The sequence below is a fragment of the Haliotis rubra genome, unplaced genomic scaffold (assembly GCF_003918875.1).
Source record: "Haliotis rubra isolate DU_JTF1 unplaced genomic scaffold, ASM391887v1 Scf3, whole genome shotgun sequence".
NCBI classification, from domain to species: domain Eukaryota; kingdom Metazoa; phylum Mollusca; class Gastropoda; order Lepetellida; family Haliotidae; genus Haliotis; species Haliotis rubra.
The window spans coordinates 7,528,776-7,553,636 of record NW_025766968.1 but is presented as its reverse complement, the minus strand read 5'-3'; the positions used below and the strand labels follow the sequence as shown (position 1 = coordinate 7,553,636).

The following is a 24,861-nucleotide window of genomic DNA, read 5'->3' as shown; positions in this document are numbered from 1 at the left end:
CTAATCAAAACAGAAGTCAACTTTGACAGACATTTGCACTGGTTGTGAATAGATTGCTACTGGCTGCAAAGGTTGCTACTGGTTCTATATCGTAAAATGTAGAGTATGTTGTAATGGTGACCAAGACCAGAATCAATTTACCAGTGATCACTCTCTGAAAACCATTGAAAGACGTTGTGGGTTATAGGTCCCAGAGACAAAACTGAACTGAATCTGGCTGAAGCATGTTCTGCGCATAAATAGCTGGACTAGGCCTGTAATGTGTGTAGGTGTCCTTTTCAGGTGCCAAAACATCATCTGTTAGAAACTGTTCAACTGTGAAGTCATAGTGATACAGTGTAACAGATAACTGAAGCAAGCACTTCCGATGATCGGAAACAGAGGCTCACTGTTGGCCTATTCACCATTCCAGACATTGGCATCGGTACCAACAGCATGTTCTGTCATGGTACATAACTGATTCAAATACCGTACTCCAGCATCATTTGTGGCAAAGGTGTTTGATGCAGCAATTCAAGCATTTCAGAGGATGTCTGACCAGACAGTCACTCTGTTATCAGTCAAAATTTATGTTGTGTGGAATGTCCTGGGTTGTACTGACATTCCTATGAATGCTTTGCTGCAAACTGCATATGTGAGTTTGATGGATGTTGTGGTGACAGCATAATGATGTGGGGGTTTTCTCCCACACTGGCTGAACAATCAGGGTGCAAGTATTTGGCAACTAAAACCCTGGTTTAAAATGCTACAGCTATGTGTTTTTACCATCATTTTTCATCCCTTCAATGTTCAACAACCGGTATAGACAGCATGTATAACAGCATCATTCCTGTGGATTCACACAATATAGATCCTCTCATGGCCGTCAGATTTAGACTCCAGCTATGGGACAAGTTTTATCTGCTGCTATGATGGCAGCATCATGAAACACTTGATTGTTTGTACATGAACTATAGGTTGAGTTGGCTGATGTTCCTCAGCAGGTGAACCATTCTCTCATTCCATTCATCGGCATGAGCTGCTAGGCAATACTGGAGTTTGTATGTCCTTGCCCATTGTCATTCACAAACACTTACTTGACACATGTCCATGTGGTCCTGTTTGCAATATACTCATCAATGTGCTGCTGCTGCTGATTTTGATGAATTTGGTTGATAATTTCAAATAAAATATATTGACCATTCTCTGTTTCTGTACTCCATGGCAATATTCCTGGCCATTTACATGCTACATACATACTTACTCTGATAGGTGTATGTGACTCACTATCTGTCTCTAAAGGATGCATGGAGCTGTCTCTTGATGCTTTACATATGCCTGACTCACTCTGATGGGTGTATTGTATTCACTCACTCTGAGGGGTGTGTGTGACTCATTCAGAGTTAATGTGACTCACACACTCCTCCAAAGTCTGTGAGTGACTAACTGACTCTGAAGAATGTATGTGACTCACTAACTCTGAAGGGTGTATGTGACTCACACGCTCCTCCAAATGGTGTATGTGACTCACTGTCTCTGAAGGGTGTATGTGACTCACTGTCTCTGAAGGGTGTATGTGACTCACTGACTCTGAAGGGTGTATGTGACTCACTGACTCTGAAGGGTGTATGTGACTAACTGACTCTGAAGGGTGTATGTGACTCACTGACTCTGAAGGGTGTATGTGACTCACTGTCTCTGAAGGGTGTATGTGACTCACTGACTCTGAGGGGTGTAAGTGACTCACTGTCTTTGAAGGGTGTATGTGACTCACTGACTCTGAATGGTGTATGTGACTCACTGACTCTGAAGGGTGTATGTGACTCACTGACTCTGAATGGTGTAAGTGACTCACTGTCTCTGAAGGGTGTATGTGACTCACTGTCTCTGAAGGGTGTATGTAACTCACACACTCCCCCAAAAGTCTGTAAGTGACTCAGTGTCTCTGAGGGGCGTATGTAACTCACACACTCCTCCAAAGAGAGTAAGTGACTCACTGACTGTAAAGGGCATTTGTGACTCATGGTGGATGGATGGATGTGATTCACTCACTCACTCTGAAATTGTTTGTGACTCATTCTTCTTGATACACTTAATTTTGCCCTTCTTCCAGACTTGGGTGTAACGATGTGAGCACCAAGTGGGAACCCACCCAGATCCACCTGCCCACGGAAGATGGAGGCGAGATTGCAGGGGTAGCTTGTGGGGGACGCCACACCATCATCTGGTTGAAGAATGGTCATGCCTACAGCTTTGGGAACAACTTCTATGCTCAGTTGGGATATGATTTCAAGGAGAAGACCTACAAAGAAAATCAGGTACATTCTATAGTCTTGAGGACTGATTGTGACTAACCTTTAATAAGTATTATCTGATTTTGATTGGTATCTGTCACAGTTGCTTGCAGAAATAGACTAAGGTAATGATAAACAATTTATGGAAAGCTCTTTTAAGAAAACAATATGACAGTATAAATGGAAGTATATATATATAGAGGATGTTACTGAAATAATCATATCACTGACAAGTAGGCTAATATGAGGGCTATTAATATGACAGATTAAATGTTTGACACCACCATCATCATCATCATCATCATCACTTCATCACCACCACCAACATCATCATCACCACCACCATCATCATCACCATCATCATCATCACCACTACCACCACAACCCTCATCATTATCATCATCACCACTACCACCACCATCATCATCATCATCATCACCACTACCACCACAACCCTCATCATTATCATCATCACCACTACCACCACCACCATCATCATCATCACCATCATCATCATGGCTGCATTGTATACCTTTTATGAACAAGAAACCAGAAACAAGGCACAGAAGTATTTGATGAAAGTAGAAGACAATTAGAATCTAGACAACTTTTATACCAGCAACATTAGGCAAAGACACATATTTTCTTAACTTACTGATACACTTTCATTTGTAATTGGTTCTAAGATTGATAGTGGCAATTGATAGTGATAGTTCTCATAGTCACTAATAGGTGACTCTGGTTATAAGTCCAGGAGGAGTATTTTTTATTGTATTTTGTTAAAATTCTGTTCAAGATCTGAGAGTATCAACTGTGGACAGATATGATTTACAAAAACCCTGCATGTTTGGTAGGACCATGTGGTGATGTGCTACATCAGAAAAAGGCTGCTGCATAGGATACCCAGTACTTATTTCAATATGGCCAAATCACTGTTAACCAAATAACTTATTCAAGGCAACAGTGTTCAATGGTAATTTACTCAGATGAAATTGGGGGCTGTGGGGTAGCCTAGTGGTTAAAGCATTGGCTCGTCAAGCCAAAGACCCGGGTTCGATTCTCCACATGGGTACAATGTGTGAAGCCCATTCCTGGTGTCCCCCGCCGTGATATTGCTGGAATATTGCTAAAGGCGTCGTAAAACCATACTCACTTACTCACTCCAATAAAGGAGTTCAAGATTCCATTTGTTTTATTTTAGTAAACTGCAAGTCAAGTGAAGCTTGCCCATGGTACTTGAACCAGTTTTGTAATTGCTGATATAGACAACCCTTTAAGGAGGAAGCCCCCACGATAAAGTAGAACCCAAATGCTGCCTTTCTGTCAACACCTACCGTAATAAATTACTTTTCTGCAAAAAATATAAATTTTGTTTTCAAAGTACTATCCATCAGATGATATCATCACTGATAGACCATGTTTGTGGTACAAATTATGAGCAAGTTTAATGTCATCATAAACAAATTCATTAACAAGCTATAACCTTTAATGTCAATGAAACTAGAAAGTTGATTTTTATGTATGTTGTTTGTTTGACTACTTCAGCATTGAAGAGGCTGCTCTTATACTCTGTAGCGCTTAAAAAGTCATTATTAATGCATGTACTTGATCAGGCTCATGTAATCTTTTAAATGTTCACACACTAACACCAAATTTCAAGGGCTTGAAGTGTGGCTTGTTGAGTACTTGAAGTAGCAAACATGCACCTTCACTTCCCAATCTCAACTTCAACACCTGTGCCTTACAGACTTATCTCCCTTTGACCACACCTGTAGATGTAATCTTTCTGGTTGCAGCTGCAGGGAAATGTGTTACACATATCGGTGTGGTGATCTATCCAACTGGGCTCTGTGTTTTTCACTGTTTGCATGCATCCCAGCTCAGTGTATGCAGCAATGTCATTGTCAGTATCAACCTTGACATCAAGGAAGGTGTTACAGCTGTGTTGTGTACAAGCATAGAGCTTCATCATGTTAGATCAACATTTTTACTCTCACCACTCATATAGCATTTCAGTGTCTACAGTTAGGTGAGGTGAGGAGAAATTGGGTTTAACATTGTGCTTGAGAATATTTTGCTCATATGACAACGTGCATGCATGTGTATGTGTATGTGCGGCTGCTTGTACTAGCCCAGACTTAAGCTGGTTTTATAGTGCTAGCCCACTGAGATACCATGCGGCAGTGAAGCATGAATACCCCACTCAGACACATTATACTGACTCCGAGCCGACCAGTCCTTGTTGTACCCATTAATGCTGATCACCAGGCAGGGACCAACAAGTACCATATTTTAACGTCTTTTGGTAAGACGTGGTCAGGGATCAAACCTGCGACCTTACGCTCTCTGGGCGGACACTCTAACCACTACACCACGAGGTGGTCTCTAGTTAGGCATGCTGCACATATAGTGGTATCTTTAGAGTTGGGTCTATAATTACCCATAGAATACGATTAACCAAAATGAACAGTCTGCTGCTAGACAATCATCTCAGGTGATCAACAAAGTTAGGGCATCATATTCTTGATACAGTTCCTGAAATAAGACCATCAATATCAGAATGTTAAATTGACCAGAAGAGAAAAGCACTGGAGGCTTCCAGTTGAGGAATTATGATGCTCTGCTTGAATTTTGGGGCAGAAGTTGGCCCCAGTTCATTATGGTTGTTGTAGGTGCAGGTGCTGTTAGTTCAGATGGATTGCTCACAGAGGTTTTAGAGTTCATGCAGTGCCTAGTTGTCATGAATACACACAGCTGGCTGAACAGGAGAATGTTATCCTGAGTGCATGGATTGTTGCTCACATTGTCGACCACTAGTTTGATGACCTCTATATGCTATTTTTCTGTGACAATGGTTGATTCTTCTAGGCTGCTTGGCACCTTTACTCGTGGTAAACATCTGTGACCTGCATCACTTGTGGTTGTCCTCTCTAGTTCAACCAACATGCCATATATATGGAATACTGATCAAAGTGGCTTTCACTCACTCACTCACTCACTCACTCACTCATGCTCGCTCGCTCGCTCACTCACTCACTCACTCACTCACTCACTCACTCACTCACTCACTCACTCACTCACTCACTCACCTCAAAGTCCTGAGTGAGCAAAGTCACTTTCAGAAACCACACTCCTCCTTCCATCTTCTGAAAGTAAGCTTGAAGGCTTTCCACTAACAAAATTTTGCAAAATATGCAAAAGAAATTAAATGTCAACACTTTTTGTAACATTTTGACAAAATGTCTTGCAATATGATTCAGAGAAAGGTTTTTGTGGTTTGGAGAATCTCTATGCCCAATTTTGATGCAGTGCAGACCCATAATGCAGGAAGCTGTTTTTGTTTGATGTCATTGCAGCTTGAGCCGAAGTTGATGAAGTTCCTGATGTATCGACACGTGTCACAAGTGTCAAGCGGAGACAAACACACCCTCTTCCTCTTCAGCAATGGAACTCTGGCTGCTGTAGGGTAGGCAATGTTTATTGAAGGATAATACATTGAACTACTGATATTAATTTGTATATGTTATTAATCATCTGTGATGTAACTACTGTTTAACCACAGCCCTTCTGCATAAAGCCATTTTAGTGATGAGTAACAAACACTGCAAAACATCAAAAAAGACTATCAACAATCTTATACTGAGTTTGTAGGCTGAATTTCGGCTAATTGGTACCTTACGTTTCTTCTTGGAACAATATGACTTCAGATAGACAATATTGATTTCTCAGTTCTTGCGGTGTATTTAATGTCATAAGTGGGCCGTACTCAGTGGGGGAACCCTCCACCCCCTTTTGAAAATAACATGGACCCTGGTGAAGGTATCAATTAAATGATGTGAGCACACGCTTCCTCCTGAAGATTATGTTCAAAATGTGACATCCCACAACCCTGAAAGCATCAATTAAACTTGTGAACCTAATCCTATTAAAATTTCTGGATCTGTGTCTGATATTTGTGGTTTGAGGTTTGTGAAGCAAATTAAAAACAACAGAGTTTGCTGGTATTAGTGGTGGATCCATAGGCTACAGTAATGATGGATATATTTACATCACTGACTTGATCATGTTTATAAACATTACACCATGTTTATATCTAAAACATTACACCCCATTGACTGTCAGGGTGAAACAGGTTGCCTTACGTACGTGTTTGTTTGTTATATTTGTTAAATGCTGCACTAGGCAGTGTACTCCTGCTATATGAGAGCAGTCTGTACCCTATATGACTGTAGATAAGCCAGATTTTGAGGACCAAAAAAAGCAGCCTGTATAAGGGGGTTGGCTTATCTCTAGTGGTAAGAAAACAACAAGGCTGGATCAGACAATCTAGTGATTGACCTCACTATCATTGATCCATGCATTTAGGTGAGGTGAGGTGAAATTGGGTTTAACTTCGTGCTTGAGAATATTTCGCTCATATGACAACGTGCATGCATGTGTATGTGTATGTGCGGCTGCTTGTACTAGCCCAGACTTAGGCTGATTTTACAGTGCTAGCCCACTGAGATACCATGCGGCAGTGAAGCATGAATACCCCACTCAGACACATTATACTGACTCCGAGCCGACCAGTCCTTGTTGTACCCATTAATGCCAAGCACCAGGCAGGGACCAACAAGTACCATATTTTAACGTCTTTTGGTACGGCGCGGTCGGGGATCGAATCCGCAACCTTCCGCTCTCTGGGCGGACACTTTAACCACTACACCACGGAGACGGTACCATGCAATTAGGATATGATGACATATAACATATGTTATATTTGGGATTACACTTTCTTAGTAAAGTACAGATTCCAGTACTTTTGTTAGATTGAGTTGCATCCGAGATTTGAACCCACACCCTTAGAGTCAGCCACCTAACCCACTCAGCCACCGTGGCTTCCACAAAAATGGAAGCTGGACAACTGGTAGTCTAGACTGTGGACTTTGTATACCCCTCTGAAAAATGTAAATTGGCACATCTCTCATGGAGGTGACTGAATCTGAGAGTTCGAATCCCGGATTGGACTCAACCCAGCAAAAGTACTAGAATCTGTACTGTACTTTACTATGAAAGTGTAATCCCAAAGATAACATGTGTTACATTTGACCACTTTCTAAACTGCATTGCGTATTCATGATGACATGTATCAACAAGGTCAGTGAGTCTAACCACCCGATTAGTCACCTCTTATGCCGTTACATGTAGAAATCCACGCAGTTTGCATTCAGACAACAATTTCTGTTTATGACACAGCGTGCCATGTTAAGGATTATACTCCTTCCAACTTAATATTGACTCGGATAAGACTGATGTGTTCTTATTGTAATGAAAAAGAAACAAAATCCAAGAAATCTTCTTTTATCAGTAAATGGATTACAGCTTCAAGGGAGGACATTTTGTAAATTTCAGCAGACTAGAGCAAAAAATATTTTTTAAAACAAATTGTAATAGCATTTTTGTAATCTTGAACCCTTTGTTTTGAGAAATGTGTCATTCCTATGCAGTTCTATAATTTCTTTCCTTCACAATCTCTCAAAATATCGACAGCAAATTGTCTTTTAATGTAATTTTGACCAAAGAAGAGTTCATTCATTTATTGTTGCTTGAATGTTCAATATCTGAAAGCAGTTGTCATGCAAACGCTTTCCCCAGACTCGCAGATGGTGTCTGTATGAAAATGATTGAATTAATAAGGTCTGATGCCCCGACCGTTATGATGGAGGAACACAATGATGAATCTCTATATCTGCCATGGTACTCCCTCAGTCATAGTCAAAGGGGGAAACCTTTATTTAGCCATGATATTTCCAAGATTAGTTTCTTCAGTATAAACCCCCAGGGTTTAAATTATAGATGGTGCCAGAAAATGGACAGTAGAGATTGGGGTTTTGATAACAATTATTGGTTTATTTTAAGAATACATTTGTTTTCTGTGTCTAAATTACTTGATGTATGTTTTGTTTCCATACAACGAAAAACATACAAAATTTAGGAAATGTAGATATGAATTTGACTGACAAGGTGTTAAAATAATGTGAAAATGTCTGTTTTGGAATCTTCATTCTTTATTCAGAATTGTCAAACATTTTGACTTGAGGAAATTGTAATAGGGAATATATAGAATGATTAATCAAATGGAAAATATCTTCTGACTTCTTGTGCGTCCAAGAAAGAATCTGATGAAATAGTAAGGAATACATTACACATAAGCCGGGAACCGATAACAAGGTACTTCATCGTACTGTCTTCCTGTTTTCCTTTGACAGGAGTAACATCCATGGTCAGATTGGAATCGGCAGCCGAGAAGAGGCGGTAGTTCCTCGTGATGTCGACATTGACAAAGCTGTCACGTACATAGCATCCGGTGCCAATCATAATCTTGCCATAACAGGTTTGTTGAGTTTTGTGTCATATTCCTTTCAGAATGGTTCAGGCAATGCACACCATAAATGGCTAAATGATGGCTACACAACTATGTGCAGGATCTGTTTAATTTAAAATGTTATAGTATATGCATATATGTAAATTTGAACGCACCACTGTCCAAACATTTTTTAAACAAATTATTACACACTTATATAATGGTGAACTCTTTGTTTCATAGATGTGTCATGCTGACATTTTTCAATAATTGTTTTTCTTTACAATCTTTCAGTATATTCATATGAATATTTCAATTTTATAATTAAATTAAAGAATCTTCACAAAATAGGGATTTTATTGGTGTTGGAAGTTTGAAATATTTAAATTCATCCAGTCAATATTTGCAGAAAACAAACACACAGTTTGCTGATTTCTAAAACAAATTTTAAAATAAATGTGTATGAAGTCAAAACATCAAAGACAATTTTGACTTTCATTGAGAATTATGACGTTATTCTTTTTTAAACAACACTATGGTGTCAGAATCAGAACACAGCTGGTTAAATGGAGTTGTCTCCCTTACTCTACAAATCTGTGTTTCTTCACAACCTATTGATCAATGGTTCTCGGCCTTACTACCATGGCCTCGGGCAGTAATCTCAAACTCTCTCTCTCTCCCTACAGCTCTAACCCTACACAGGAACATACACATCATGATGTCATTCTGTAATCCTCCTTAATCAGTTGTTCATTTGCTCTATTCTTTCCTCACACGATTTGTTTACTCTCAAGAATATATCTATCATAACATGATTTATGTATTTTTGTAAGTAAAGTACAAATTAAATAGTTTTACAATGATAGTGTAGTATACAGATAAATGCTTATATGACTCCATCTGAGGAGCTTATATTATTTTGACAACAACCAAAAGTTGAAGATAAATATTTGACAGATACAAAATATTTGCAGCATAGAATTAGCTTTTCTAAGTAATTATTCATTTTGTCAAGCTGAAATGTAAATAAATATGTAAATCAAGTCTGAAAGTTTTTGTCTAAAAATGTGTGAAAGAGGAAAATGTTTTGATTTGACATTTTCTCTTGTAATCTGGATTCCCTACTTGTACCTGCTTCACTACACAATCCGGGACATCATTTTGACTGAACAACTGAAAACAATTAAATTAATAAGATCTGTAATGAGAGGCTAGGTATTCTACAAAACAATGTGGTGGTATTGAAGACAAAGTTTCTGACTTTAAAACTATTCTATTACGATGTTGTTGGTTATAAGTCTAACTTTCTGTTATTATTTAACAACAAAACAAATTTGCAGGAACTGTTTTTGATGCTGCTTAAACATTTTTTTTCTTGTTATGAGAGTCATATATTTAATTAAGCCTTTCTGTACATCAATATATTTCCACTAACAACGTTTCTGCACATCACTAGAAATGCTTCCAAACTTGTTTATTCCCACATCAAACAAATCAGTCTCATTTACCAAAAAAGAATGTAAAATAATGTGGTTGATATTGATCAATTTCCATTGTAAAAGTGATTTATCTCAGTAGATAAGAAGCAAACTGTTGACCACAAGCATTGCGTCTATTAAAGTCAGCTTATGTAATGTCTCAGTAGTGAAAATCACATGTGACAGGCCCAGTTTGATGTGTGTGTCTAGCCAAATGCTGCAAGGGACTTTACAAAGAAAGATATTGAATTTTTAAAGCTTTGCCCTTTTTTTCCAGCAATAAGGTTCATAAATGGATCGTGCGGAGTTGAGATGAAGGCACACAATAGGTCCTTGTGGTTAGAAAGCATTTCATCACAAGTCGTAAGGCGTGTTAAGCACTCATCTTGTTGAAATACCTTCTTGTTCTTTTCACAATCTGCAACAAAGTCACTAATTGCTTTTTCTGTTGTTTCCTACCAAATAACACCTGAGACCTGGGGTCTTTGTTTAAATTAAAATCAGGGTTCACGTTGTAGTTTGTTTTGATATCTATATTATACAACAATGCAAATAATCTTTACATGGCTAGTGAAGCAAGAGAAACTGGGAGTGACATTTGATTGATAAGCGTCGAGGCAGGGGAACAGACACTGCATCAACCTGAGAAAAGAGATTTGGATTATTTGGACCGATTTGGGTTTTATTCTGGTTGATGAGAGATGATAAATTTGTTGTTTGGATAACATGGCTTGATTTTGATACTGCACAATGCTAGACGTGATTAAGGTTTTAGTGGTGCCGCGGTTAAAAAAATACCCAATGAATATTGGTATTTATTTCTATTCTCTGAAAATCCACATCAACTCGTTGATGCTTTTCATTGACTAGCATCGGTCGATAGGTTCTAACATACGACAATTAGAGCTGTACTTCAGTGACCTGCTGTTTCCGCGCGCTTAGTGGTTGCCATTTCTAAACAAAATGAAATGGTTTCTGTTCAGATTTAAGAGGATTCCTCCCAAGTCCCATTCAAGCCATTGTTGTGAAGTGCCCTTCGGCTGCCATGTTTGTTATATGTCGAAAAGTCTCTATTTGTACATTTGAAATCTTTATACCGTAGTTGGATATGTGATTGCGTTCTCCACTTGGGAGCGGAAGACAAGGCCAGAATACTATTGTTTTACTATTGATTCCTGGCAGGACGCTATTGTGGTGGAAAACTGGCCTAGCTGATAGTGTATTATATGCATGTTGGTTCAATCCTTGAAACAGAGTTTATAACGATCGCATGTGGGAAATAAGATTGTTGAAATCGATTCACCTCTCGTGTACATCTCACATGGCTGTGTTCAACATGGGCCCCATAGAAGGCATCACTGTGCTTTTAATTGCTGTCTAATTTTGTGGGTAATCGGTCAGAGCCCTTTGGTCTGTTATCACCACATTGCAAATCGGGATTTTAATGCCACGAGAGATAGGATCATTGATCTAGCAATGACTTTTGCCCGTGGATAATTTTATGCTTTCTCTTACATTGTATAGGGAAATTATGGTGAAGTTTGGAGATTGTTTTTGCTGAACTCGGTGACCATGGTGGAGAGATCAAACGTGGTCATTTTCAATTGATTATTAATTCTGAATGGGACGGACAGTTTTTATTTGTTGGGTCTACTTTGATGGATATTTGGCTCAAAAGAATCCTTGCCGTGCAAGGAATACACACAATTAATTGTCTTAGCGTTTTTCTCGAATAAGTGATCTTTCTTTTTGTTCGAGACTTATTGAACTGAACAAACAAAACCCCTGTCATCCCGAGTGAGAGAGTACATTTTTTGTTGGAGATTGTGATCATGGATATTAACTTTGTGGCTTTTGCTTTTATATGGACATTTTTGTTACCAAATTAGGGCACCATTTGCGATATTGAATTATTGGAATCAGAATCTTTAAAGCCCAGTGCAGCGTGGTTGTGTCCCATGTTGTTCTGATCAATGATGTTATGTGATTACTGGAGCATCTCTGGATGAGGCCAACACTGTCTAGATGATACATATTGTGTAGTGTGGTCTGCATGCACCCTTCATGTCAAGTTTAATGGTATCAGAGAACATGGTAACCTTGGTAACATCTCATTTTGGACAAATGTAGCTGAAACACGTTACTTACCCCACCTCACCTTGTGTGTGTGGAGTCATTACATTGCATGATAGACTGACACTAGACTGCCAGGGTTAATGAGGGTCTACTATTTATGTAACACTTCGAATGAATTGTACCTACACTCCATTGTGAAACAATCAGCAGGGAATGTTATCAAAACAATATGTCTATCCATGAATGTAACTATACAGTTAATTATTTCAGCGACAACAATGTATGGGTAATTGAAAGATGACTATCATGTAGACAGTTCTGACCTCATGCATCTGATTTACTGTCATTATTTACAATTTTAAGTTTCAAGTAACTTCAAAACTTGAATCAATATGTGTAGCTATTTTTATGCCCCCGCCATATATGGCTGGGGGCATATAGGGTTACCCTCCGTGTCCATCTGTCCGTCCGTACGAAACAGGGAATGTACTCTATCCACTTCTCCACAAAAAAACGCTCTGTGGAATTCAATGAACTTATACATGGGCTTTCTTGGGACTCTAATGGTGTGCATCTCATATTTTGTTTTTGTATTTTATTGGTTTTTTTTGTAAGTTTAGAGACATTTGAACTTAGGTACATTTTGCTGAATTTCTCTATGATGATAGTGTAATAGGGGATGAAGTCTATCCACTTCTCCACAAAAACTGCTCAACAGAATTGGATGAACTTCTACATGTCTTTCGTAGGGACTCTAAAGGTGTGCATTTCATAATTTTTTTGTGCAATTTCTTAATTTTGTCACTTTTACAGATGTTTGAACTTAGTTGAATTTGGTTCTATTCATCCTGTTCGTCCCATACAACAGGGGGTGTACTTTATCCACTTCTCCTCAAAAACCACTGCACAAAACTCAATTAGCTAACATATGTCTTTTATAGAGACTCTAAAGGTGTGCTTCTCATGTTTTGTTTTCGTATTTTATAATTTTTTGTATGTTTAGAGACATTTGAACTTAGATAAATTGTGTTGAATTTCTCTCTGATGATAGTGAAATAGGGGATTAAGTGTATTCTCTTCTCCACAAAAACTGCTCAACAGAATTGATTAAGCTTATACATGTGTTTCATTGGGACTCGAAAGGTGTGCATCTCATAGTTGCATAGATGTTTATTGAACTTGTTCGTGAATTTTGTTCAATTATTTATCTTTATATAATAGGTTGTGTTATCTAACCCCTCAACACATTGTTGTTAGTGTTTTCAAGTACTTCAGTGGGACCCTGAATGTGTGATAATTTATTTATGCCTCCAGTGATATTGCTATTGCTAGTTTATTTACCGTGGTACCATGAACCTTCATGATATAGGTTTAATTGTACTGTGGTAAGTTCATTGTGACATACATTTACAAATAAGTATTTACCTTGGACACTTTGGATATATTTATTTTATAATCAACCATGATATTTGTTTAGTAGAAATTAATCACCAGAGCACACTCAGTGTAGGGAACTCTTCCTACAGCAGTGGGGGCATCCGTGTCCCTGGACACAATTTTTTCTTGTTGTATATGTGATTTATCATGAAGTAAATGAACCATTTTTCTGTCTTAACCTGATATAACATATTTTGGGCGTAATAAGGTCTATGGATTCTGTCCTGTTTGAATTAAAATATAAGCTTTCTAACAAAGGTCACTTGAGAAACATGACTTTCATGATATGGGGAAACAGCATGTGTCTATTTGTGGGTTTGGGAGGACAATGGGTTGGAGGGGGTGAGGGTACTGATCCACCGATCATGGGTTGGGTTTGAATCTGATATATATGTTGTTTATGATCCTTGATGGGGTAGCCTAGTGGTTAAAGCATTCGATCGTCATGCAGAAGATCCGGGTTCAATTCCTCATTTTGGTACAATGTGTGAAGCCCATTTCTGGTGTTCCCCTCCTTGATATTGCTGGAATATTGATAAAAGTGGCGTAAAACTAAAACTCACTCACTCACCCTTGGTTTGTCAGTGATGTGCCTTAGGCATCAAAACATCCATGAACTATGTCACTTCGGGTTTTCGTCTACTTGCAAGTGTCAAAAATAATAAAATATCAGTTGTCAGTCATTTGGACACGCCTGATCATTTTCTTCCTACTATTTCAAACTATTATGCAGCATAAAAAATGTCATTTCCTCTTGACCGAAAAGGGTTCATATGTTACATCCTTCATGATGTCAATGTTTGTGGGATGCAACTTGCAACAGTGGGGCAATTCGATGTTTCATCCATGTTGTCTCCATCACAACAGTGATATATTGTACAGTCTTTCAAGCACACGTACAGGATAATTCAGCTGAATCTTCTTTAAATTCCAAATAATGATTCACATGCCCACCAACTCTTATTCTGAAACCAGTGTCATGTATTTTCTTATGTACTGGTGCTTGCAAAAAAATTGTCTTAAGGAAAGTGTTATCTTGTGAGGTCATATTATACCTGTAAAGATTTATGAAAAGATATGAGAATTTATAGGAATATTTTATGTCTTGCTGTCTTGACATATTCCAGTAGAAGGTCCCTCTTTTTAGTTGTCTGGAAACCTTTTACTAATTACCATCAACAGTCGTAAGTGAAAGCCTGAGCCTGTCAGTGATATGTTTGATCAGAAACTAACACCAGAGTTTAGCAGGTCTCACTGAATTGATATTCGAAAATGTTCTGATCTACAACATGAGATAAAGGTAGATCAGATTCCACCTGACGGGAGCTGTAGCACGCTTGTCAGGAGCCCAGACTCATCCCAGCCAACAGACTCTGACATAAGTAACAAGCATTCTCCCAGTACACCACTCAGCCTAGAAAACTTACAACATGAGCCAAGTTTGACGCTGGTACCAGCTTACTGGAACAACATCCTGAATCTCCGGTGCCAATAAACACTTTTGATTTGATAAATTTCCGGATGTTGTAAATCTCAACGAGAGATCCAGGTGGCATCATAAGGTCACCATGTTTCAGATCCGCTCGTAAACCGACTGACTAGCAGCCATAACAAGCAGCACACCGACCCAAACCTTGATCTGGTCTGGTAAGATACTCCACATGGGGTACGTCTTTCGTGATATCTCCTGCTGGAGTAACATGATGTAAGGGCAGACAACTCCCAGCTGCACTCTGCCCCTATTTGACCTCCAGACTTGCTGCTAGTTGGGTTTGGAGCACCTGAGGTGTCATTGTAGCCATCATAACATTATACGCACAGACAACCTATGTAACTCAGTAAGAGGCAAATTTTGAATTTATTTCAGCAATGGAATGAAATGAACATTTAGTCATAGATATTTCAAATTTTGGTGAAGTTTTCATGAAGCTGTTTTAAAACATTTTGCAGTTTTTGCTGCACTGTAGTCACTTATATGATGTTTTATTATGAATGATGAAATCTGTTTTCACTTTTAATTCTGAATGAATAAGATGAAAATGTTTCTTAAAATCACCCCACAATTGTGTTGGCAAATTTCAGTTCAGTCTATGAAATCTTTTACAGCTCAGTCATGAGCTTACTATATGTTTTCTTAAAGTAATTATGTATCTAAATATCATGTAATAAAATATCAAAATAATTCAATTAATATTTCATTGTTAATTATATTTCAAATCTTTGTCAGCTGTAATGAAGTGGGGGGCAGTGGGGTAGCCTAGTGGTTAAAGCATTTGCTCGTCACTCTGAAAACCGGAGTTCGATTTCCCACATGGGTAAAATGTGTGAAGCCCATTTCTGGTGTCCCCACCGTGATATTGCTGGAATATTGCAAAAACCAATGTAAAACTGAACTCACTCACTCACTCTAATGAGGTGGCCCAAAGTGTCAGTAAACCCAAATTGGCGCTCGCTTACTCTGTGGTTTTATAGTGGAACTATTGATACAGTAACTTTTGGCTGTACGGCTGAAATTCATTGAAAGACAACAGTAATTCGTAATTATATCAAAATATTTGTTCGTTATCAGGAAACATACAAAAAGATTTGATTTGTAGATTTGTATTGCGCTTTTCCATACTTGGATATTATGCTCAAAGCGCAGCTCAAAACACACCCATACATGTGACATGAGAAGTTTGTTCTTTCCTTTGCCTTGAAATGATCATCTGATCAGAGTTGGAAACATCTGCTTTACAATGTGTTGTTGTACTGAGAAAAAATAACTGTTAGTTTTTCTTATAAAACTACCAATAATATATACCACTCAACTTTTGTCAAGGACCATACCAGGGGTGGGAATAACCCATTGCCCGATGTCCGAGTCCAGTGTTTATTTCTGTCGGGCAAGCAAATTCGTATATCATACTGTACCGGCGTCCAGTTGACTTTCCAATGTTAATTATGTTGTTTATTTTAAAAATTCAACAAGAAAACGGCTGGTATAGTGGAAAAAATTTCAGGGCAAGTGATTTCACATGTGCCACTGTACCGGAGTTCACTAGCAATTTTAAAGTTATTTCCACCCCTGCATACGTTTGACTAAGATGGGTCTTGGCAAATATTGAGTAGTGTATATAGTATAAACTGATATTAGACAAGCATTATGATGAAGATGTCGATTAATATATATAATGTTTTGACCAAGAAGGAATCAGAGGTTCTCGATATTGGTTCCACTGTAGACTCATGACATAAAATGTAGTTGGTTTTGTAGGTTTTATTCATGAACTTCAGTCAAGACATTTATTTAAATTAATGTGTTCCCGGCCAACTCTGCATTTGTATCAGAAATTTAGTAGTGAATGAACTTAAATACACTTTTAACGTCTTAAATATCAGGTGACCCAATATTTTGTTTCACAGATGAAATGAAGAGGAATGGCATTATGATTTCTATTAAGGAATATGGTACTTTTTAGGAATGTTATTGTATCAATGACCTAAACTGAAACTGATCTGAGGTAAAGATTCAGTTTCAAATAAGCTGGTGTCCTCATGTTCTATGTACACTTATTTTACTTCTATATATTTCTTTGACTCAATGTTGGACTGCCATGAGTCTTTGCACTTAATTCAGCATGGAACAATGTTTCATTGTTATAACAAATGCTGAATTGGATCAAGTTTTCATCATTCCTGATATTTTTTACAATTTGTTGGTGATTACATAACCAGTGTTGGTTTTTAAATTTGCAGACTGAACTGTTTTCAAAATCAATTGCTTTGACATGTTCTACGAATCATGATTTCTTAGTTCATGCTAGGCTAAAAATTCCAAAATCTTGGAAAAACCATCATTTGATATTTTTGTATAGCATTTAAATATGTCAACAAGAAAATATGATGTGTGATTGTATTTAACATGCCATCACCAAAGTTGAGCATTTAATGTTTGTAGATTATACAAGACTATGTAGATCTATAATCTGGAAATGAAATAAAGAAGGTTAAAAACCGAAAAATGGATCCCAAAGTTCAGAATCTAATGTGATTCATATAATCAGCATAAAAATGCTGTTTAGCATCAACATAAATGAATATAAATATCAGTCTTGTGCACTTTTGAATGACATGGTAGCATATTTTTAACACAGTGCTGAAAATTTCCCACAAGACTTTAAACTGAACTCATAAATATATATAGTGTACCTTAGATAATATGCTGCTTCAAAAGGTCAAGGTTGTTTTAAACAGAAATACTTTGCTAAATGTCCACGAATTGTTATAATAATAAAAATCATAATTATCCATTTCAGGCATTTGGTTTGCACATGCTTAATTGCTTATTATCCTAGTAAATGGATCAGAGTACCCTTGAATGTCACTCTCATCTCTTGGGTGGTGGGGTAGCCCATCACACCAAAGATCTGGGTTCGATTCTCAACATGGGTACAATGTGTGAAGCCTATTTCTGGAGTTCCCTGTTGTGATATTGTTGAAATATTGTTAAAAGCGGTATTAAACAAAACTCATTCACTCACTCTCAGCTCCCTGAGGAGTATACAACCCAAGTTTTCTGTGAGGGGCTAGAATGTAAACAGCAACATTATCATTGGGTCCATGCATGCACATTGCCTAAGTCACTTGTTTAAGCAGACAGCACATGTTCCATGGCTGCTAAAAACCTTCTGCTAAAATGACTCTGACTGTGTTGATGGATTCAAATTATTTTAGAACGTAATCATGAGCAGTAGCCTAGTGATTAAAGCACTTGCTCATCACATCGATGACCAGGGTTCGATTCCCCACTTGGGTAAAATATGTGAAGCCCATTTTTGGTATCCCCTGCCGTTATATTGCTGGAATATTGCTGAAAGCAGTGCAAAACTAAACTCACTCACTCACTCACCACTGAGCTTCTACCAATGATGCTGGAGCATCCTGATCTCCTCTTTTTGGAAGACTTCCACCTTGTTTCTTCCACAGCAGAAATGATGTCATTATTGTCATAATATTATTGCTTGCAAGACAGTTTTTTCTTTAAGTTTTGGAAGAGGTGGTGAATATGAATGAGTTCAGGGCTATAGTCTTGTATTCCAGAAATGGTGACAATAAACTTGCCTGAGCAGATTGGCTGTTCATGACGTGACCTTTCTGGAGGCAGTCTACCAGTAGCATTCCTATGGGATTCAGGAAAAACTTCAGCCATTATGTGGATGTTGTAATTATGCATTTGCACTCTTTGAAGGAGGATACATTTGATGTTTCTGCAGCTTTGACCGTGTTTAGTTTCTGGGTGATAATGGTGGACCCAAGATTCAACCATGGTTAGAAATACTTCAACAAAATCAGCTGAGTCAGTTTGAAGATGATGTAAATTCACACTGCTGATCTCGAACCTGGAGTCTGTCTGATGAGGAGTTGGAAGCCAGGGAACCCAGCATGTTGGAACCTTTGTCATGCCCAGAATTCATTCCACTGAATGTTCACAATTCTGTCAAGAGAGATGCCTACTATGTTGACAGTGTGATATGTGGTTCTCAATCATCCATAACCATATCTAGTATTTTATCAACATTTACTCTAGAGGTGGCAGTTGAAGCTAGGCCATGATCATGGATCATCTTGGACACTCTCTTGTCCCCTCTTGAACTCTGCTGCTCACCACCTCTTAGCAATGGCAAAATATGGAACATCATCCCCTAAAATTGACGCCATGTCTGCATGGATGAGTGTTGGATTAAGCCCTCCCATCTGTTTAACTGGCATTTTAAAAGTTGATAAGTAATAAGGCGAGTGAGTGAATAAGTTTGGGTTTATGTCGCCTTTAGCAATATTAAAGCAATATCATGGCGGGGGACACCAAAAATAGGCTTCACACATTGTACCCACGTGGGGTATCGAACCCGGGGTTTTGGCGTGACGAGCGTCACATAAACAATATCTTCATCAAACATTGAATCCATTTTAAAACAATATATTTTCATAATGAGGAACATGCCATGTGAACAGTAGGCATAAACAACCTATTTACTGATGACTATTCATGCCTTAACCACTATGCTACCCCACCATTCTGATGAGTAATAAGGAAGTGTACTGGTGTACTAAACTATATCATGATATTATATAGAAGTGGTCAAGCATAAAGTATCCAGCCTTTCTTAGTCCTTTCAGTTGGGCATGCCAGATGATAGAGCCAATTTTATCCATTTGAGGTTATTATGTCACTCTAATGACTAGAAAAAATATGCTGCCTGGTTGTTTATTTGGTTGAAATGCTCTACATCTACATTGTACAACAGACATCTAGAATTGTATACCACACCTATAACAATACAACACACACTTGTACAACATACCTGTAATTGTACAACATACTTCTCTAATTGTCTTGTAAGGTAGTATGATACATTTCCAAGGGAAATTAGGTATTCCATTAACCCTAATCTACAACAGACGTAGTCTTGCTTGTAGGTCAATAAGGTGGAATTCACACATACCTAGGGGTCGGTCATGTCAATGGGGAAGTCCTTATACACTGTTGTAATGTCAGGAGTCAAGTGGCCAGTTGGTCCTGTGACCCGACAGAACAAGACGACCCCACAGACCTCTTCTCCAACACATGGTAGATGTTTACACACTGTGGTCATAAACTGCTACAGACAGGTGGTATTTCTGGTTGGTGGAGGAGGTTGTTGAAATAGTGGCATTGTTGATGGCTCTATACCTGACATATACCACTCAACTACTGACAGGGATACAGAGGTAGATTGGGAGTAGACACCATGTTCTATGTGTCATGGTAGTGACAATGTGTTTGGGTACAGGGCTTTGTGGAACACATGCAAGTTGATATACCTTTGATATTGATATACAATATACCTCCTTTTGGGTGAGACCGCCTCCGTGGTGTAGTGGTTAGAGAGTCTGCCCCGGAGAGCGGAAGGTTGCGGGTTCGAGCCCAGACCGCGTCATACCAAAATACGTTAAAATATTGTACTTGTTGGTCCCTGCCTGGCGCTCGGCATTAATGGGTACATCAAGGACTGGTCGGCTCAGAGTCAGCATAATGTGTCTGAGTGGGGTATTCACGCTTCACTGCGGCATGGTATCTCAGTGGGCTAGCACTATAAAACCAGCTTCAGTCTGGGCTAGTACAAGCAGCCGCACATACACATACACACGCATGCACGTCGTCATATGAGCGAAATATTCTCAAGCACGACGTTAAACCCAATTTCACCTCACCTCACCTCACCTCACCTCACCTTTTGGGTGATAGAAAACAAGTAGGTCAATAATAGACTGGAATAAGCTTTTGCGACAAGGGGTGGAATAGGGATTGAGAATTGACATGGTTTCTGAGTCCAGAAGATGACCATTTGTCAGTCTGGACTGTCTTGTCACTCGCACATACCTCCAAACACAAGTCATGTAGTCTATGATCAACTTATGGGAGACTGAATCACTTAGGATTGGTTTGGATGGTTTGTTGTTTAATGCTTCACTCAGCAATATTCCAGCTATATGGCAGCTGTCTGTAAATAATTGAGCCTAGACCAGACAATCCAGTGGTCAACAGCATGAGCATCGATAAACGCAATTGAGATATGATGACATGTGTCAACCAAGTCAGCAAGTCTGACCAGCCAATCCGATTAGTCGCCTCTTACCAGTCACTTAGGAAGCATTTCGCTATTTATGGTAGCTACAGGGAGCCCTGTTGGCTGATTCATTTCAAATCAAATCAGTCATGTAAGAACCCTATGATTATGCATTCAAATCCTAGATTGTCTAATTATGATCCTTGGTGTTTTGCTCATGATAAAAGTGAAATACTTTCCTAAGCTGTGTTAAGTCCAACTTACATTCTCAGCCCAAAGGACAAGTGTCATTTAATTCAGTGAACACCCCAGATACATACAAGCGAGTCCGATAATTCCGCGCATCCGGTAATTCTGCGCAGCTGCAATAGCATACTTCCGTATCAAAGGTAAACATTGTCTGCTGCCACATTTACGCTTGAAGTCGGGACATTTCTACAAGGGACTGGCTTTTAATCACTAAAGGTAAGTAAATAACAGTAATTGACAGTTTTATGAAAATTCGTTTTCTTCAGGCTTTTAAACCTTTTTCTTCATTATTCATAATTGGATTTAATATGAAACACTCTTCCTTACATTGATGAAGTGATTTTTGAAAATAATCTGGCGCTAAGACGCTTCCATACTTCGGATTTCCAGCTAAATATTATGTGTATCAGTTGCTGCGCAGAATTACCGGACAGCAAGCGATGTCGTCAGAACGCCGGTAAGGTCAACCATATGGCATCATGCAACGTTAGAATCTTAGAGTTGTCAATAAAACTTATATTTCTAGGTAAATATGATGCATACCAGCATTTTTAGTCACGTAAACCACAAAAAATAAGAGACGTTAGTTGACGTGTTGCGATCGATGTGCTTAGGTGCGTGGAATTACCGGATGGCATTGTAGCATAAATATCGTGGCTTTATTGGCAGCTGTCTGCCCAAAATGTAACAAACTTTCAAAACTAAATGTTTTCACCTCCAGACTACAAAATTTTTGAACAGGATACCTTTAACCTCAGTGAAACGGTAATATTTATGTATAATTTTTTTTCTGCACAAGGAATAGCATGTTGGAATAAGCAGGTAAGACTTATGGCAATAAAGGTAGATTAAAGCAAACTTTGGTGATACGGCTGAAATAACGTTATTCTGTTTGATCTCTATGATGAAATAAAGACAAACAGTGTTTGATGGAACACACAATCCAGAGCAAAAATGAACTAGAGCATGAATAGATCAGGTTACTGTTTTCATTTCTTCACAAATGTATCCATGACAGCATGTTTTTGATAAAAGAAGAAATGATTGAGAAATCAGATTTATTTTCATACCTAACATAAGGCCTATCATGTTTCCCTTCTGGTTATGTACCCTGGGAACAGTTTGTTTTCCATCTTGATAGAAAATATTCTGTTCAAACCATTTTCTTGTCAGGGGAGTTTTTAACATATTTATGAGTTGCCCTTGATAAGAATAACATTGCAAATGGAGAATGAGAAACTAGTTTATAATTGGTATTGGAGAAAGGAAAAGTTATCAAGGTTGAAAACCAACCATTCCATTTATAACAGTCATTGTTTTCTTGTGCTGAATTATTAGATATTTGTCCTGTTCTCTCGGGTTGGGGCACAGGTGGCCGAGTTGTTTAAGGCACCAGAATTCAGATCTGTGTCCCATGCAAAGGACATGGTTCCATCATGGCCATGATCATGCCCATGAAGGTCCTGGTCTTCAGCAACCCATGCATGTCATAAGTGGCATCCATGAGGTAACAGGATCGGGTGGTCAGGCTCGCTGACTTGGTTGACACATGTCATCGTATCCTAGCTGAGTAGATTGATGCTCGTGCTCCAGACTCGATTATTTACAGACTGCTGCCATTGTCATGGTCGTAATCATGGGTTCGATTCTCTGGTTTACAGTGTTTCTCTGTTTCTCAGCACCATATTCTGTGTTTAACCAAACTGGTAAATGTCCATGGTCTCCCTCACATTCCTCCCAGGTGATTAATTGCTTTGTCTTTGCATGTGTTTGTGATAGATGTGACCAATGGTGAAGGATTTGCTCACCTATTTTTGCAGAAATCTAGTAACATCACCATTTATATTGATTTATATATACATTCTTTTGTGACTGTCTAAAATAGTCCAGAAATGATACTGCTTTTATCATTATAGAACGGGATTTGTTACTTATACAGTGTTAGTGAGGTAACATTGATAAAGGTGAGGATTGATATGTCAGATAATCAACAAGAGATGGAAAATGTAAAAGCAAAATATGAAACAAAACCATTGAAGTGGCACTTGCATTATCTTGACTTGACCATGGGATTCAAGGAAAGTGGTTGTCCTTGTGTCTTGGGCTTCTGCTTTTGTTGTGCATTTTTTGAGAATGACAGTGACTTCACTTTGGCAACTAGAATTAACACCATGTAATCAAACTGTGTGGCTCGAGTCTTTACTCCAGCATGAGGCCTCCACACTTTATTACTGAGGTTCATACTGTTCAAAGCAGCAATAAACCTATCTGACAGTTCATATATCAGCATAGACATAGACATTTGTCAGGCAAGATGTGGACCCGGATGATGGAACTAACTAAGTGCAAATTCATGAAATAGATATAAAGACACAATACATTTATTATGATTTTCAAAGGTAGAAATGTGGTACATGCACTGTTGTGCGTCATCGCATGGTTTCATAAGCAGTGTTGTGAGGTGAATGACCTTGTCACTCTGTCCAGCAGATGGCGGAATGACATTGGAGAACAACGTATAGATATGTTAGCATTAACAGTCCTGTATCTTAAATCTAACATCCTAGTACAGGCTTCTTGATCTCTGGTGCTTCAGCAAATATATTTGCTGCATATGAATACATTTCTTAATGAGGTATTTGTCTGTGTCAGCATTTGTCTCCCATTACAGTCAGCAACTTTACAGCTTTGTTTCACATTACAGTCAGAAACATAATAGCATTGTTTCACATTACAGTCAGCAACATAACAGCATTGTTTCACATTACAGTCAGCAACATTACAGCTGTATCTCATATTACAGTCAGCAACATTACAGCTGTATCTCATATTACAGTCAGCAACATTACAGCTGTATCTCACATTACAGTCAACAACATTACAGCTGTATCTCACATTACAGTCAGCAACATTACAGCTGTATCTCATATTACAGTCAGCAACATTACAGCTATATCTCACATTACAGTCAGCAACATTACAGCTGTATCTCACATTACAGTCAGCAACATTACAGCTGTATCTCATATTACAGTCAGCAACATTACAGCTGTATCTCATATTACAGTCAGCAGCATTACAGCTATATCTCACATTACAGTCAGCAACATTACAGCTGTATCTCATATTAGTCAGCAACATTACAACTGTATCTCATATTACAGTCAGCAACATTACAGCTTTGTCGGACATATCCCTATTGCTGTTAACTCTAGCGTGAGGCCTAGCTGTAATGTTTAAGACTACAATATTAAACACCAATCACTGTCTCGCTCCTTCTGTCCACAAGGTTATGAGGTAATATTGGGAAATCAGTTGATTTATACAACTCAATAAAAATGCCTACTTTTTAAAGAATTAGATGATGACATGATTTTGAGGCATGTCAAAGACATGATATCTCACATGTTCAT

At 38.4% G+C, this 24,861-nt stretch overlaps 1 protein-coding gene across 1 annotated transcript in view; it reads left to right on the top strand.

The window, feature by feature from the left end:
* Nucleotides 1–24,861, top strand: part of LOC124282489 — a 207,789-nt gene that overhangs the window by 74,187 nt on the left and 108,741 nt on the right. The window contains exons 4-6 of the mRNA XM_046718497.1: nucleotides 2,093–2,297; nucleotides 5,630–5,739; nucleotides 8,525–8,649. Of these exons, the coding sequence (XP_046574453.1) occupies nucleotides 2,093–2,297; nucleotides 5,630–5,739; nucleotides 8,525–8,649 (440 nt within the window). The remainder of the gene's footprint in view (nucleotides 1–2,092; nucleotides 2,298–5,629; nucleotides 5,740–8,524; nucleotides 8,650–24,861) is intronic.